The sequence below is a fragment of the Saimiri boliviensis genome, chromosome 6 (assembly GCF_048565385.1).
Source record: "Saimiri boliviensis isolate mSaiBol1 chromosome 6, mSaiBol1.pri, whole genome shotgun sequence".
Classification (NCBI taxonomy): domain Eukaryota; kingdom Metazoa; phylum Chordata; class Mammalia; order Primates; family Cebidae; genus Saimiri; species Saimiri boliviensis.
The window spans coordinates 16,347,618-16,362,616 of NC_133454.1; the positions used below are offsets into that span (position 1 = coordinate 16,347,618).

General features: G+C 35.0%; 1 protein-coding gene across 8 annotated transcripts in view; it reads left to right on the forward strand.

The window, feature by feature from the left end:
* Window positions 1-14,999, forward strand: part of DLG2 (discs large MAGUK scaffold protein 2) — a 2,103,224-nt gene that overhangs the window by 454,822 nt on the left and 1,633,403 nt on the right. For all 8 annotated transcript variants that reach the window (XM_074400260.1, XM_074400268.1, XM_074400258.1 and 5 more), the window contains one exon: window positions 1,770-1,844. In XM_074400260.1, the coding sequence (XP_074256361.1) occupies window positions 1,770-1,844 (75 nt within the window). The remainder of the gene's footprint in view (window positions 1-1,769; window positions 1,845-14,999) is intronic.

Genomic DNA, 14,999 nt, shown 5'->3' on the forward strand with positions numbered 1-14,999 from the left:
GTTAAAACACTTAGGAGAAGAATTTAGTGACAGAAATCAGGTAATAATGGAAGGCAAAACAGAAACACAGATTTCCACCTTTCTTTATCCCATGATGTGCACTGTAGAAGTTGAAACAGACCTTATTTATGCACCTGTCATATTTTGTGAATACATTGTGTGTTCTCATTAGTAGCTTCCTTGCAAATTGTGATAATGATCTGAGGAGAATCTATATCTATATTATCCATGAATTAGGCAAGATACTAACACTATTTCACAGATATAACTACCAAGAGCATTTCATGGCAGCAATCACATGGCCAAAATTTAGCTTATAATTGTGGTTATCTGACCCAAGTCCAGTGTACATTATATACTCTGCTGCTGCCGTATATCAGACTTTGTTTCAAACAAGAAAACTGATCACAGAGATTGATGATATAAGTTTATTTTTATGGTGACTTTATCCAGAATCACTCATATAGCATTTTAGGGCTTAGTGATGCCTTAAAAATAAATCGCCCAAATAAAGTTACTCTGAAAAGCTTACAAATCACAGACAAAAATTTTTCGTGTGATAGGAGTACTGCATTCAGTATTTTATTCAGTGAAATCAAAAATGTTAAGATCATTCATTAAATGAAATCAGATTGGTTGATGACATACCTTAACTCCCATTTAAGAGAAAATCTAAAATAACAGAGGCAACTTCTTATGAAAGAAAGAGCATACATGGGTACCAGAGTCAGCTAAAGTCTTGCTGCAGTCTCAGAGATGCTGTTGTCTAGTAGGGTGAATTTTTGGCAAGTTGTTTAACCTCTCTGAGTCTGTTTTCTCCACCACAAAATGAGCATAATACTCCTGTTCATGTTTGTTCTGGGGACTAGTAGTAATATATATTGTGTCCAGAATAATGCCTTGCATGTTCAGTTGCTCAATAAATCACAGCTGTGATTTTTATGGTGATTATTAACATTATAAGTATGCCTATATTATCACAGAGAAGACAGTGAAAGAAATAAAAGATTAAACATAGTTTATTAAAATCACCCCTTTTAGACTAACCAGTTTTCGTTATCAAAGGGGTGGAGCAGCATTGCTGGTGAAAGGAAAGCACTGTATTGTTTTAAAAAGCCAATTAGAAGTAAATTCACAGGAATGACAACAAAAATATAGGTTAACTAGAGAGAAATTTCTTTTGTAGAAAGAAGTACCTGGAAAATGGCTTAGAATGTCAAACCTCTGACTTCTTGAGAAAGTTGTGTCATTTCTCTTCACTTAAGTTTTTGATGTGATAAAGAGTCCTCTAAGATCTATCCCTTTCAACTCAACATTCTGGAGTTCTCTAAAACACTCTAGAGAGAAACACTATCACTAGTTTATGATCTGGAAACAGAGACAAATAAACAGTCTTCTGTACCTTGACTCGTGTGATCTCACAGGAGTACAGTATATATCAGTGCTGACTATGAGCCTGGAAGGGAACAGTCAGCCTATGGGTTATGAGAGTTCTCAGTTGGTTGGTATTGAGGCCTGAAAGTTAGATTCTGAGAAAGCGTGGTGCCAAAAACAGTCATTAGAGTAATAAAAAAGGAAAAGGAGAATACCTTATGCTTTGGTAAGAGTAGAAATATACCTAGTTTTCTGCAGCATTGCACCAAAAAGACATTTTCTCTCTGCCATCCTTGTAAATAAGGTAATAAACATATTGATAATAAACATGTCAGCTAGTATATATCTACTGGACATAATAAATAGAATATAATATCATTTTTATTTATTTGCAGCAAAACCAAGGCAGATGCCCAGCCCAGAATTGTTCAGTGGAAGCCCCTGCTTGGATGCCTGTCCAACATTGTACTGTAAGTTTGATTATTCCAAAATTGGCCAGATTGAAGGAGAAATGTTTCTGTATTTTGGAACAATCTTAGTGAAATAAGCCCATATGTGCTCTGAAATTCTGGAGTAGAGCAAACATTTTGCAAGGAGAAAGAATAACTTTTCAGAAAGCTTTGCATTATGGAAAATGCCTGTGATTAGGGGTTCCATGCATTTTGTCAGAGTCAGGATAACTTGGAAAGGATTACTTTAAATGGGTTATTGATTAGTTAGATTTGGAAGGTCATTAAAATGAATATATTTGCACATATATTTTTCTATAGCTCCATGTTCAGCAGTATTTGATTTTAGATGCCTTGAAGAAAGATGCTTTCTCTTTTATTACTGTGTCAACTGCTTAATAGTGATGAGCACACCAACTTGCAATTTTCAGGTCTTCCTGTTTTAATAATAGTCTCTGTATTTGCATAGTATCTTCTACCAGAGAGTTTTCCAGTGCCTTAAAAACAAACAGGTACTATGTCATTAACCTTGTGCTACAAATGGGAGATTTAAATGCAAAAGGAATAAGAATAGTGCGTCGATTGTAGTGCTGGGAACAGATCCCAGACTTCCTACCTTTCATTTCATATACTCATGCTACTACTCTGGGCGCTGAAGTGTGTGAAGAAAGTGGCTGAAAGTATGATACTCTGGAATACATGGATTGCCTGACAGAAATGGCAGTGGTATCTCTTGGACTTATATATACCTTAAATGACAGTTTGTCATGAAATAATTTGCATGTGATGGAGCTGAGAAATTAGAAAGTTACCTTTTGGACATTCTCTTCATTTGACTCCCCTTGTAGGCAAAGTGAAAGTAATATGTGGAGCTTCTTAAATATCCTTATCTATTGTTGAGGTACCAGGTGCTGAAAGATAAAACTGGACTGACAGCATGTCTTAAAACTATGTTAGCAGTAAGCATGGAGGAGCCTGATTTTCACTCAGATTGTGTAAGAGATGAAGCTTCTTTCCTCAGTTTTTATCTGTAGCCGGAGGAGAAAGTGGGATCACCTTTAGTGAAGGAGAGATGCTGCTGCTAAATTTTGGAGGTATTTCCGCAGTGCAGAGGGAACCCAGACTCGCTGGAGACTTAGATAGACTTAGACAATATGAAACTGTTATACTTTCTGAGCAGATGGTCAGTGGAGAGTGCATGCTTAGGGACTGCTTGTGATAGGGAAATAATGTGGTCTTTTGTTTTTGTTTATTTTATTTTATCTCTGAGATACAGTTTTGCTCTGTTGCCCAGGTTGGAGTGTAGTGGCATTATCTTGGCTCGCTGCACACTCTACCTCCCAGGTTCAAGTGCTGCTTTTGCCTTGGCCTCCCCTAATAGCCGGGATTACAGGTGCATGCCACCAATCCCAGATAATTTTTTGTATTTTTAGTAGAATGAGGTTTTGCCAGGTTGATCAGGTGGATCTTGAACTGAGAAATGTGTTTTAATAATTGTTTGTTCATCAGTCATTGCTTTTATTGTATCCCTGATAATATAATTTAATAATTACTTATTCCTACATCTGTTTCTCCATGAGACCATATGCTCATTGGGGTCCTTGTATATCCACAGCTAGTAAAATTTCTGGTACATGGCAGAAATTCTGGGAGTTAAGTTTTAATGAATGAATCTCCTGTATGTTGATTTTTCTCTTTGTAAGTTTTAATAAATTATTTCACAACTCTCAGATTTCTTGGTAAAGAGGATTAATAATCATATTTTACCCTCTTAGGTTGATAGTTTTTATTTCTCCTGTTCATCGTACTTTAACACTTTCCTTCTAAGAGAGTACCATAGAATACGTATTTTCAGGAATTTTATTTTCAAGCTACAATATTTAGTAATTCCATTCAGTTCTGTCTGGTACTGTGCCAATTGCTGGAGATAGAAACATGAATAAGGCAGTAATCCTATGTAAATCAAACACACTGATGTATAACACTAATAAGAATTTCTGATCCTCTAATACACTGGTAATTTCAGCCAAAAATATTAATATAAGAGCTTTCATATTTCGTTACTTTGTGCAGTCTTACTGCGAGGAAATGTATAGTCAGAATTTTGTCTTTTGAGTTATTATAAATCATTGACCCTTCATTACTCCCTTGGAGTTGAACCCCGTGGGATCTGGGAATCCCAGATTAGGTTCAATTTTCGAACCTTAGGAACAAATAAAAAATTGCATTTAAGACTCTTCCTGAAGATCACAAGTCAGAAGTGCCAGCATTGAAGTTTTACTCTCAGTGTTGTGGTCAGGTGAGAGAATCAGAAGGTAGATGTTTCTTTTCATTTCTGCCACAGGATTGTGGGCTCCTGGTTTCATAAATTTCCTTTGCTATTTACTTAAAAGTACTAATACCTCCCAGTGAAACACATATTTTCTGAAGGAATTGTGCAGCGCATGCTGATCTGCTTTCTGTGCAGAGAAGCCCCAATCCACAGAGGTGGGCTTTGGTGGTCACGTTTAGACTTTGTGAGCCTGCCCCTGGCCATGACTGACTGATCCAGGAAGTAGGCATTTGATTGTAGTAGGACTAGTTGAATTTTCTTTCCTGGGAATTTGAAATTTGTACTAGAGATATACCAAACTGGTAGTCATCAATATTGAATCATATGAATGAGAATAGTTTGGAAAAGTTATGTGAGCATCAGTTGCTTAGACCTCTAAAGTTACTGTGTATCTGCCCTTCTTAGTTATTATGTACTCAAAACTCTTGGATTCTGTGAAATGGCCTCAGTAACTTGTCAACAATCAATGTTACTGCTTTCTCAATTATTTAGATTTTGTTTTATTTATTTTTGATAGGGTTTGTTCTTTGATTTGCTTGCAACCAAAAAGAAAATAGTTTAATGCTGCTAGTCAGCAATGTTTATTGAGTCTACCCTCGAGCTAGTCTAGTCTCAGACAGAAAAAAAGCATTAACACTGGGATTTTGAAAATTTATGTCTATTTATTTCAAATCTCTGACTGTCGACAACACAGGTATATTTTAAAATGATGAAATAATTTGATAACTTAATTCACCTTATAGAATAAAAAATGTGGGGTGCTGACTTTACATTTAACATGTATATTTATATAACCAAAAACTATGTATGATATATATGAAATTCTGGTATTATTCATTTTCTCATCTCTCAGGAAATAGTGAAAATCTTAGCCTTGTGCTCCAGAGAATGTCTTGCCTGTCTTAAATTCTCCAAGGACTAAAGCAAGTTATAAATAAATTAATACATTCTTACATGCATAATAAATTGATAGTTTCTATTATCCTTGTGCATTTTTGAAATTAAGTTTGTTATCTCCTATAGTTCTGTCTCCACTGTCCTATTCTTGCTCTTTGTTGTTCTACTTGGAATGATTGTATCCTTGTAATTAGGCCTTATTATGTTTTGCAAAAAAGTCTTAGATTTTCATGTCTGCATTTGCCCCAAGTTCATTTTAAGTGCAGAGCTTTTATCATTGGATTTCTAGCTTCTCTAGACTGCTTTGCAAATGTCTGTCACCAGTTACATATTGCCTTGAAAATGGCTTCTATTAACTATTTGTTCTCTCTCTTCCTGGATTTTTTTTTTTCCCCCCGGCACTTGGCACCTATGTAGTAATGGGGCTGAGAGGCATTTTTTTTTTTTTCTAAGAGTTGTCCTTTTATTAATAACTATAATGTACAGATTGGGGTTCAAGCAGAAAAGAAATTTTGTGCCCCAGTTTAGAAAAATGGATATAATTAAACTTACTGAATATATGCAGTATCTTTCTTAGTGAAAAGTGTGGCAGTTTAATTGTTTCTCTCTCATTGTGCAGCTATATTAATCACTAGAATGATAGCCTTCTTTACCCTTACATTTTACATTTAAATTGGTTGTGTGCCTCATTGGTTTGTATGGCCATGTATATAAACACAGTAGCGACCTGAGCTTCTGCCGTCTATAAGCAATTGAGAAGATGCCCACAGATCCTGGGACTCAGATGGAGAAAGGGAACTTTCTCAATCTGGGTAGACTAGGATAAAAATTAGCATTTGGTGCTTGGAATTAAAGAACTTTAAATTTGACCAGCTATAAGAAGCTTGAGTGGCTGCTTCATTTTAGAGCATGGTTTCTGAACCATTCAGTATGGCTTTGGCCCGTGGTTTAATTATTTTGGGGAATATCCCCAAACCCAATTCTGAATGTACTCAATTCTTAGTTATTGGATATACTCAGAAGGTGTGATTATATCAATTAGATGTAAAAAATATAAATACACATGATTTAGCTAAAAAATTTTTTTGTTTCTTTGCACATTTTCACAGCCCTTAGTTATTGGAAATTAAAGAATAAGGCTAGGAAAGGAGTTTCTAACAGCTAAGTTGACTGCTATTTTTGAACTTATAGGTATTGCTATGTCTATATGTTTATCATAGATATTGCTATATCCATATGTTTCTATCACTATATAATATTCACTATAAGCAGATATGTGAAATATTTTCAAATATCAAACATTTATAAATTAGAACACTGAATTCTGAATATGTCAACTCTCATTTACTTACTCAAGAAGTAGTTAGTGAACACATATTATGACTGACCCTTGGATTTCTCCATATAGCAGGAAACAATATGTACAAATAAATCATAATTATACTTGGCAACACATTATTTTATATTGGTCTATAAAAAGCACTACAAATTTTCCAAATGAGAAGTTGCCTTAAGATGGATTTTTGGAAGACAAAAGATGCAATATTTGGTCATAGTTAAAGGTACACCCTTTGGAACTGAATGAGATTTGTGTTAAAGTATTAACTCTTCCACTGGGCCGGGCGCGGTGGCTCATGCCTATAATCCCAGCACTTTGGGAGGTGAGGCGAGCGGATCATGAGGTCAAGTGATCGAGACCATCCTGGTTAACATGGTGAAACCCTGTCTCTGCTATTAACTCTTCTACTAGTAAAGTATTACTCCTCTACTAGTAAGCTGTATTACCTTGGGCAATTTATTTAATCTGAGTTTATGCACACAACAGGATATTTTGAGATTTACATGGAAGAATGCATAGCATTAACATAGCACCTGGCACAAAGTAAGTACTTGATAAGTGCTAGAAAAAAAGAAAGAAAAGGATAGGTCACTCCTGAAGGGAGTGCATGGGGCAGGATGAATTGGTGAGAAAGAGCATAAAAAACAGACAATAACCCAATAGTAACTTAGGGGTACTTATTTAGATTTATTTAGCAGAGCCCTTTCTGGGAAAAGGTACAACTCCTTAAGGCTTTGAAAGCAGAATCTTGCCGTTCTTGAAAAGAAACTTTTTATTCTCTGACAGGCAGGAACCGATGATATAGGAGTGTCATATTAATGAGAGCTATTTGTATTCTCAGCCATTTTTATTTCTGTTTGTATGCAGCCATTTTTAAGGAGTGGGGCCAGGTATTCCTTTTGAGTTAAAAGCATTTTAACATTTTCCTACTATGTGTCTCTAGATTATGAAAGTAATTTCTCTCTTTTATGGGGAATCAATATAAAAACAGATGCTTCTCATAGAAACCAGAGGAGATGTTCTTTTAAAGTGTTAATTGTTTCAGCATGCTCTCCCAGACTGCCTCATATTACCCACAGTCAGGATCATTCAGTTTAATTGAAACCAGTTAATACAACATGCATAAGCTATTCTGCAATAGTCCTAAAAGTTTTTTCCTTTTTCTTTCTTTTTATTTTATAGCTTCTCCCTAACCCTTCTTTTCCCAGAATGCATTGTGTGACCTAATTTGGTATATAGCCTACATAAATACCCAGGCCATGGCACTCCGAACCATCTAACCCAGTTATTAAATAGTGTTGTGTCTACTCTCTGGGTGTTTCCAGAGCTCCTATGAAGGCAGCACCCTATGGACACATTCTATTGCTGGAAAATTAGACCCAGAATGGCTTTGAAGAGTTGTCTTTCCAAAGACTACATATAATTTTTATTTTTTAGGGCAAGGTTTTCATGCTATCAGCAGTCCCCTTATAAATTGAAGCCAGGACAGTATCAGATAATCATAGTTTTAGGAAAATTGTAGAAAATTGCAGCATACAGGACCTTAAATTGGTGGGCAGTGGGATTAGAGTACATTTGGCCATATAGGTGGTAGCCATAAAGTTGGAATCTAAGAATCCAGAGGAGGAATTATCTCAGAAAGGGCATAATGTACTTTAAAAAATGTTCTGTAGAGTGCCTCTGATTTCATTTTTGCTGTAGTCAGGGACTCTTAATCAATGAAAGTATAAAGAAGATGAGATTGATAGAATGGGTATGTTGCTGTTTTCCCTATCCTATGGCCCTTATAGTATTTTAGACTTAGAACGGTTTCCTCTCTAGTTTTAAAGACTCTGCTGGGAACAATACTCATATAAAATAATTTTGTTACACTGATCTTTGAAATATGCCCAGAAAGGGAACCCACAGTGTTCATGGGAGAGATGAAAGGGTACTCCCAGTGCGCACACATAAAACCTACACAGGAAATAAAACAGAAGACACATAGACATGTATTCAGCATGCCCTGGGCAAAGAAATGGAGGATGCAAGCCATAAGGTTGCTGTCAAGATCTTAGAAACTAAATGGAGGAATAGTGGATAGGCCCACAGTGAAACTGAGGTCACCAACGTTTATGCTCAGTATCCCTAACTTCCTCTTTCTGTAATTTTTAATATTTTCCCTAGAATTTCCTCTTTATTCACTTTGACTGATTTGAGGACATCGATATTCACCCACCTCTTTCTACTTTCTCTCCTTTTTTTTTTTGCCATTCAGCCAAAGATCTGATAGAACACAGAATGAATATAAAACTTTATGACATTCTTCCTATGAGTATTTGGGATTTTTTGTCTGTGTATCTCTTATTGTTGTTTTCCATCAGTTTTTTTTTTTTAAATGTTGTAACAGGTTCTCTGGAATATAATTCACATACTGTACAATTCACTCATTTAGAGTATACAATTCAGTAATTGTTCTTTCACAGAGTTGTACAACTGTCACTCCAATCAATTTTGGGACATTTTCATAACCCTAAAAGAAACCCCACACCCATTAGCAGTCATTTGGCATTCTCTTCCAAGCTCTTATAAACCACTAATCTATTTTCTGTTTCTATGGATTTACCTATCCTAGAAACTTCCTGTAAGTGGAATTATGTAATATGCAGCCTTTGTGACTGTTTTTTTTTCACTTAGCCTAATATTTCCAAGGTTCATTCATGTTATACCATGCATTATTTCTTCATTATTTTGCTGAATAATATTTCATCCTATGAATATACCACATTTAGTTTATCCATTCATCATTTGCTAGACATTTGGATTGTTTCCACTTTTTGATATTATGAATAATGCTACTATGAATATTTTTGTGCAAGTTTTTGTGTGGACATGTACTTCCAATTCTCTTGGGTATACACCTAGGAGTGAAATTTTTGGGTCATATGCTAACCCTATGTTTAACTCTTTGAGGCACTGTCAAACTTTTTCCTGTAGCATTTGCACCATTTTACATTCCTTCTAGCAATATATGGACATTTTAATTTTTCTACAGTCTCACCAACACTTGCTATTACATATCATTTTGATTCTAACAATCCTAATAGGTATGAGGTGGTATCTCATTTTGGTTTTGATTTTGAATTATGTATTGATTGGTGATGTGACCATGTTTTCATGTACTTATTACCATTTGTCTATCTTCTTTGTCAAAATGTCTATTAATATCCTTTACTCATTTTTAATATTTTTGTCTTTTTATTATTGAGTTGTAAGAGTTCTTTATATGTTATGGATATTGGTCCCTTATCAGATATATGATTTGTAGACATTTTCTCCTGTTTTATGAGTTATCTTTTTAATTCTTGATTATGTCATTTAGAGCATAAAAGTTTTATATTTTGATAAAGTCTAATTTTTTTTTGGGGGGGCACCTGTATTTTTTATGCTATATCCAAAAAGATTTGACATAACCCAGGTTCACAAAGATTTCCTTCCACATTTTCTTTTAAAAGTTTTATAGTTTCAGCTCTTGCATTTAAGTCTGTCATCAGTTGTGAGTTAGTTTTTAAATACAGTATCTATGGATAGCCAAGTGTCCCAGCGTCATTTGTTGAAAAATCTGTTCTTTCCTCCATCGAGTTTTCTCTTCCCTTCTGTTGAAAATCAGCTGACTCTAAGTACAAGTGTCGATTTATGGACTTTCAGCTCTATTCCAGTAATCTTTATGTCTATCCTTTTGCCTGTGCCACACTGTCTTGATTACTGTAGCTTTGTAGTAAGTTGGAAATTTGGTAGTGTGAGACACCAACTCTGTTCTTTCCCAAGATTGTTTTGGCTATTCTGGGTCCCTTGCATTTTTGCATGCATTTTAGGATTAGCTTATGAATTTCCGCAAAAAGTCTGCTGTGATTTTGATAGAGATTTTATTGACTCTGTAGATCAATTTGAGGATCAATATGGCTGTTTATCAATATTAAGCCCTCTGATCTAGGACTGTCCTTCCATTTATTTGGGTCTTCTTTAGTTTTTTTCTATGATTTTTTACAGTATTTGGAGAACAAGTTTTGCCCTTGCTTTGCTGTCTATTCCAAAGTATTTTATCCTTTTTGATGCTATTATAAACAAAGCTGTTTTCTTAATTCTACTTTTACATTGATCATTGCTACTAAATAGAAATATAATCAGCTTTTGTTAATTGACGTTCTGTCAGCAACCTTTTCAAACATACTAGTTCAAATAGCTTTTTAGAGAATTTCATGTGATTTTCTATATACTGTGTAAGACTATGTCATCTGCAAATAGAGACAGTTTTACTTCTTCCTTTCCAATCTGGATGCCTTTTATTTAATTTTGTTGCTCAATTGATGTGACGAGAATTTTCAGTACAATGTTAAATAGCATTAGTACAAGCAGACCTCCTTGACTTTAGAGGGAAGGTATTTAGTCTTTCATCACTGAACATGATGTTAATTGTGCAGTTTTTGTAGATGCCCTTTATCAAGTTGAGAGAAGGTCCCTTAATTACATGTTGGTTGTTTTTATCATAAAAGGGGAATTTCTATTTGTTTCTTTTGATGTTTGTTTTTAATATTTAAAAGTTTTATTTGCTAAAATAATGCATTGGCTTTCTATTGAGACCATTAAGAGGCCCTTTTCTAGGATTTCTGAGAGCATAATCTGCCTACTCATAATTCATGCCTGACTTTCTCTGGGCGATTTTTCTATGACACAGCATCATTAAAGCTTCTGAGTTGCATATTTCTTGCAAGTGTTTAAAATACTTTCACAGACTTTATATTTACTCTGGGTTGACTAGGAAATATATTCTTACCTTGTTTGACAGATGAGGAAACTTGAAACTCAGAGAAGTAAAATCACTTATTTTGACATCATATCATCAGCACATAGGGGAGCCAGAATGAGTCCTTTGGATTCCCAATCTGACTCTGTTTCTGATATTGTTTACTGTCTGTATAGGCAAATTGATGCTTCAGAGTTTGCTGTAAAAATTATGAATTAAGAAGAAGCTTATATTTTTTTGTTAGCTATGCTTTGTATGATGGAAGATGCCACATGGATTCTATGCCCTGCAGTTTTGACAGCATTGGAGTGTTGAGCAACCATCTTGGCAGCCACAAAAGCGCATTTGAAGGTCTTTCTTTACAGTGCTGTTGGAATTGCTAATCTTATTTGTTTGGAGAAGACCATGTATACAGCCACTGTGTAAAGAGGGTTACAAGACTGACTGTTTAGAACTTCAGCATGTCTTACCATTTGGAATTGAAGGAGTTTTAATAATGGGCTTTCTTTAAGGGGTTGCTAGGCTCTTTCCGCTTCTTGGTTTCATCCTTTGTTGCAGTAATTGAATATGAAATGTTCTCCCAGAGATGATTTCATGACAGAGTTGTATGCTACAGCATTGTATTTTCATAGGTTTGTACAAGGGTAATGACAGAACATAGTGATTCAATAATTTGTAAGCTATTGGGAATACAAAATACTATAATGGGATGGATTCATAGTTTTTCCAATTCAAGAGTTCTGTCTCTGTGTCTAAAAATGTCCTTGGAAGAATTGAGTACTTATTCTCTCTAACATCAACTTACAGGAGCTTAAGCTGTAAACAAAATTTTACTTATTTAATATCCAGAAACCTCAATTATGTAGCATAAACTGAGAAATACTAAAAATGATGTTGAAGTGGACTAAATCAGTATTTCAGTGCTCACAACTAATTTACTGATAACTTATTCTATGATTTTCTGTGTTGCCTTCTTAGTATTTCTTAGGCACGCATGTTTGAACATTAGCAACCCTAATGCCTTATAGAGACTTTTTAGATGTGTCTCAAATAATCATGGCATTTTATTACTGAACCAATTAGATGATCCAGATAATGAGAGCAGGTGTATGGAAATTCAAGAGGACATTGCTAAAGCCCGCTATATTGGCAGTCAAGAGAAATCGCAGCTGACAGCAAGGAAAGAAATAAATGTTAGAAGCAAGAATAAGCTCTGACACACTATGAAGTAATTTGGTGGTGGGGTACTGGAATATTACTACTTGATATTTTGATTGACATTCATAAATGTTGGTCATGACTCAACACATAAAAAACAAATTATTTCTAAAACAGTTTTGGAGAAGACATCAGAATTATCTTTGTGTCTTCTAATTGTAGCTACCAAAAACATTTGAAAATTAAAAAAAACGTTCAAAATACAAAAATATATAATGCTTTAATAACCTTAATTCTCTGGAAGATTCACATTTATGAGTCTCTCTTTCTTTGACAGTTCTTAGATGACCCGTTAGCTGGCACATTTCACTTCATACAAACTCTCAGAGTAGCAGATTTTTGTCTTCTCTAACCTAAGTAACTGAGGTATTTGCTTGAGTTTGTGGTGAAGACTATGGTGGTGTTGAAGGAAGGAGAGACTGATGGCAAAACAGAGCCCTGGTAATATGTGCAAGATTTGCCTTGAATGGTTTACTGTCACTGGTGAGTACATTGGCATGTGCTAGCATTACTTGGGCTTTTCATTGTAGCTAAACCTTCTTCATTTTGATCTTTTCAGCCATCACATCAGGAAAGGCATATTGTATTGGAGTAAGGACATGAGTTTTGGAGTCAAGCAGAACTTGTTGAAATTGTCTTTTTCTCACCGGACATAGGACCTTGTCAATATCTCCTTGCCTTACTTTCTTCATTCACAAAATAAAAATAATTACCTACCTTGCAAGATTATTTCCAGAATTAGAGACAACATATGCATAGACCTAAATCAGTTCCTGCTGCATAGTAGGTGCTCAATTCATGTTATTTTCATTGTTATTATTATATTATTATCAGCACTAGAGAACTCTGAAGGTGGTTGCATTTAAGATCTATGTTGCCTCTCAAAAGCACTTGAGCAATGAACTCTCTCACAGCTTGGCTTAATTCCACTGACCTCATATAGTGTAAGATACAACTGAAATATATGGAGGTTAGATGTTTATATGAGTTAATTTACTCAATAAGAGCATAGAATTTAGATTTTTTCTGATGGTGATTTATCTTATAATTTTGATATCTTTGAAAGGTATTTCCTAACTCAGAACCATTGCTACATTTGGTTTTGGCTGCTTGGGTTCCTGAAAAGTATTTTCAGTAAATAGAGTCTAACCTTGGGTGATGAAGGAGCCACTAGAAACATATGTGATTGGTTTGTTTATGGAGTGCCAGGTCCAGTGCAATTATAATGCTTTCTTTCTAGAGACAAAGTAAATGAATATCTTATGAATTCTCCTGGGCATGTCTCCCTAACTATCGTATTCTCTTTGATCTGGTATTATTAGATGACTGTAGAATAAACACAGACATCATCAAGGGCTCTTGATTTGGGTATTGGTGGCTATTTATAGATCAGTTGCAGGTAAGGGGACATGAATGACAGCTCCTTAAAGTGAATAATCCCAATTGAAAACTACATACTGCATATGCCTCTTTAAGGAAACTTTTCCTACAATATTCAGAAGATGGGTATATCACACAATTTAATGTTAAAATAGAAGGCCATACAACATACGAACAGGAGTATACTCTTAGTAATAATTATTATAGACTTTTGAAAATATTTGTTCTTTCTTTTTTTTTTTTTGTACTTATAAATTATCTGTATCAAAGCTTGAAATTCAAGGAAATAACAAAGAAATGTTACTAACGTGCCTGAATTATATAAAACAGATATGGAGGCTTTCTTGTCAATGACTTCCTTGCATCTGCTGACTGTTCTGAGTTTTCGTGCTCATACTATGCTCAGACTGGCATCACTAGATTTAGCCTCATGTAGTCCAGGCAGGAAAGCTATTCCACAAGGCCATGTCTGTAGCTACAGCCAGCTTCCTACTACCAATACAGAGCAGGAGTCAATTCCAGACTTCATGAAGCAGCCTCCAGCTGCCCAAGAGCTCTGAGGATTTGTACAAAATGTTTGAACAAACTTTGGCTTCAAGAAAACTTTTAGCAGCACTTGACACAGGAGTGGAACGTTAATTACTGTAGCTCCTCAAGGAGGTCCTGTTTGGCAGCAGGCAGCATAGTCCTTTGCCTGCTTTATAAATTATAAGCCTAGATTAATGTACTGACTCCCTTGCTTCAGTGACAAGAGGTACAACAAATGCATCTAATCAAAACTCCAAACCTGAGCATGACTGGAGCAGATGGAGAAGTGATACTTGTGAAAGAAAATATGTACAAACATTTGAACATTTCATTTGCTTATCCATATATTTTCATTTGACTTGGAACAAACACCTAATTAAAATAATTAATGCCAGTCAAGTCTGGATTGGCTAAACCTATCAACCTATAGTAAACAAAATAAACACGATAATTGATCTTGAAGGCTATTTTAGTTTACATATTAGAGTAAAAATTTTACATAATTTTATATTCATATTTAAATATATCCTCTCTCTAAAGATGCTGATAGTCTTTGGAAAGAGTCAGTTTGTTTCTGCACTGGATTTGGTCATACACCATTGTTCTTTAGGTTGTGTCAGCATTTACTTTAAAAAGTTGTACTCTGTTTATAAATTGGATGCAAAAATGCCTTCTGGGCTAAAACTTAATGTCTAAAAT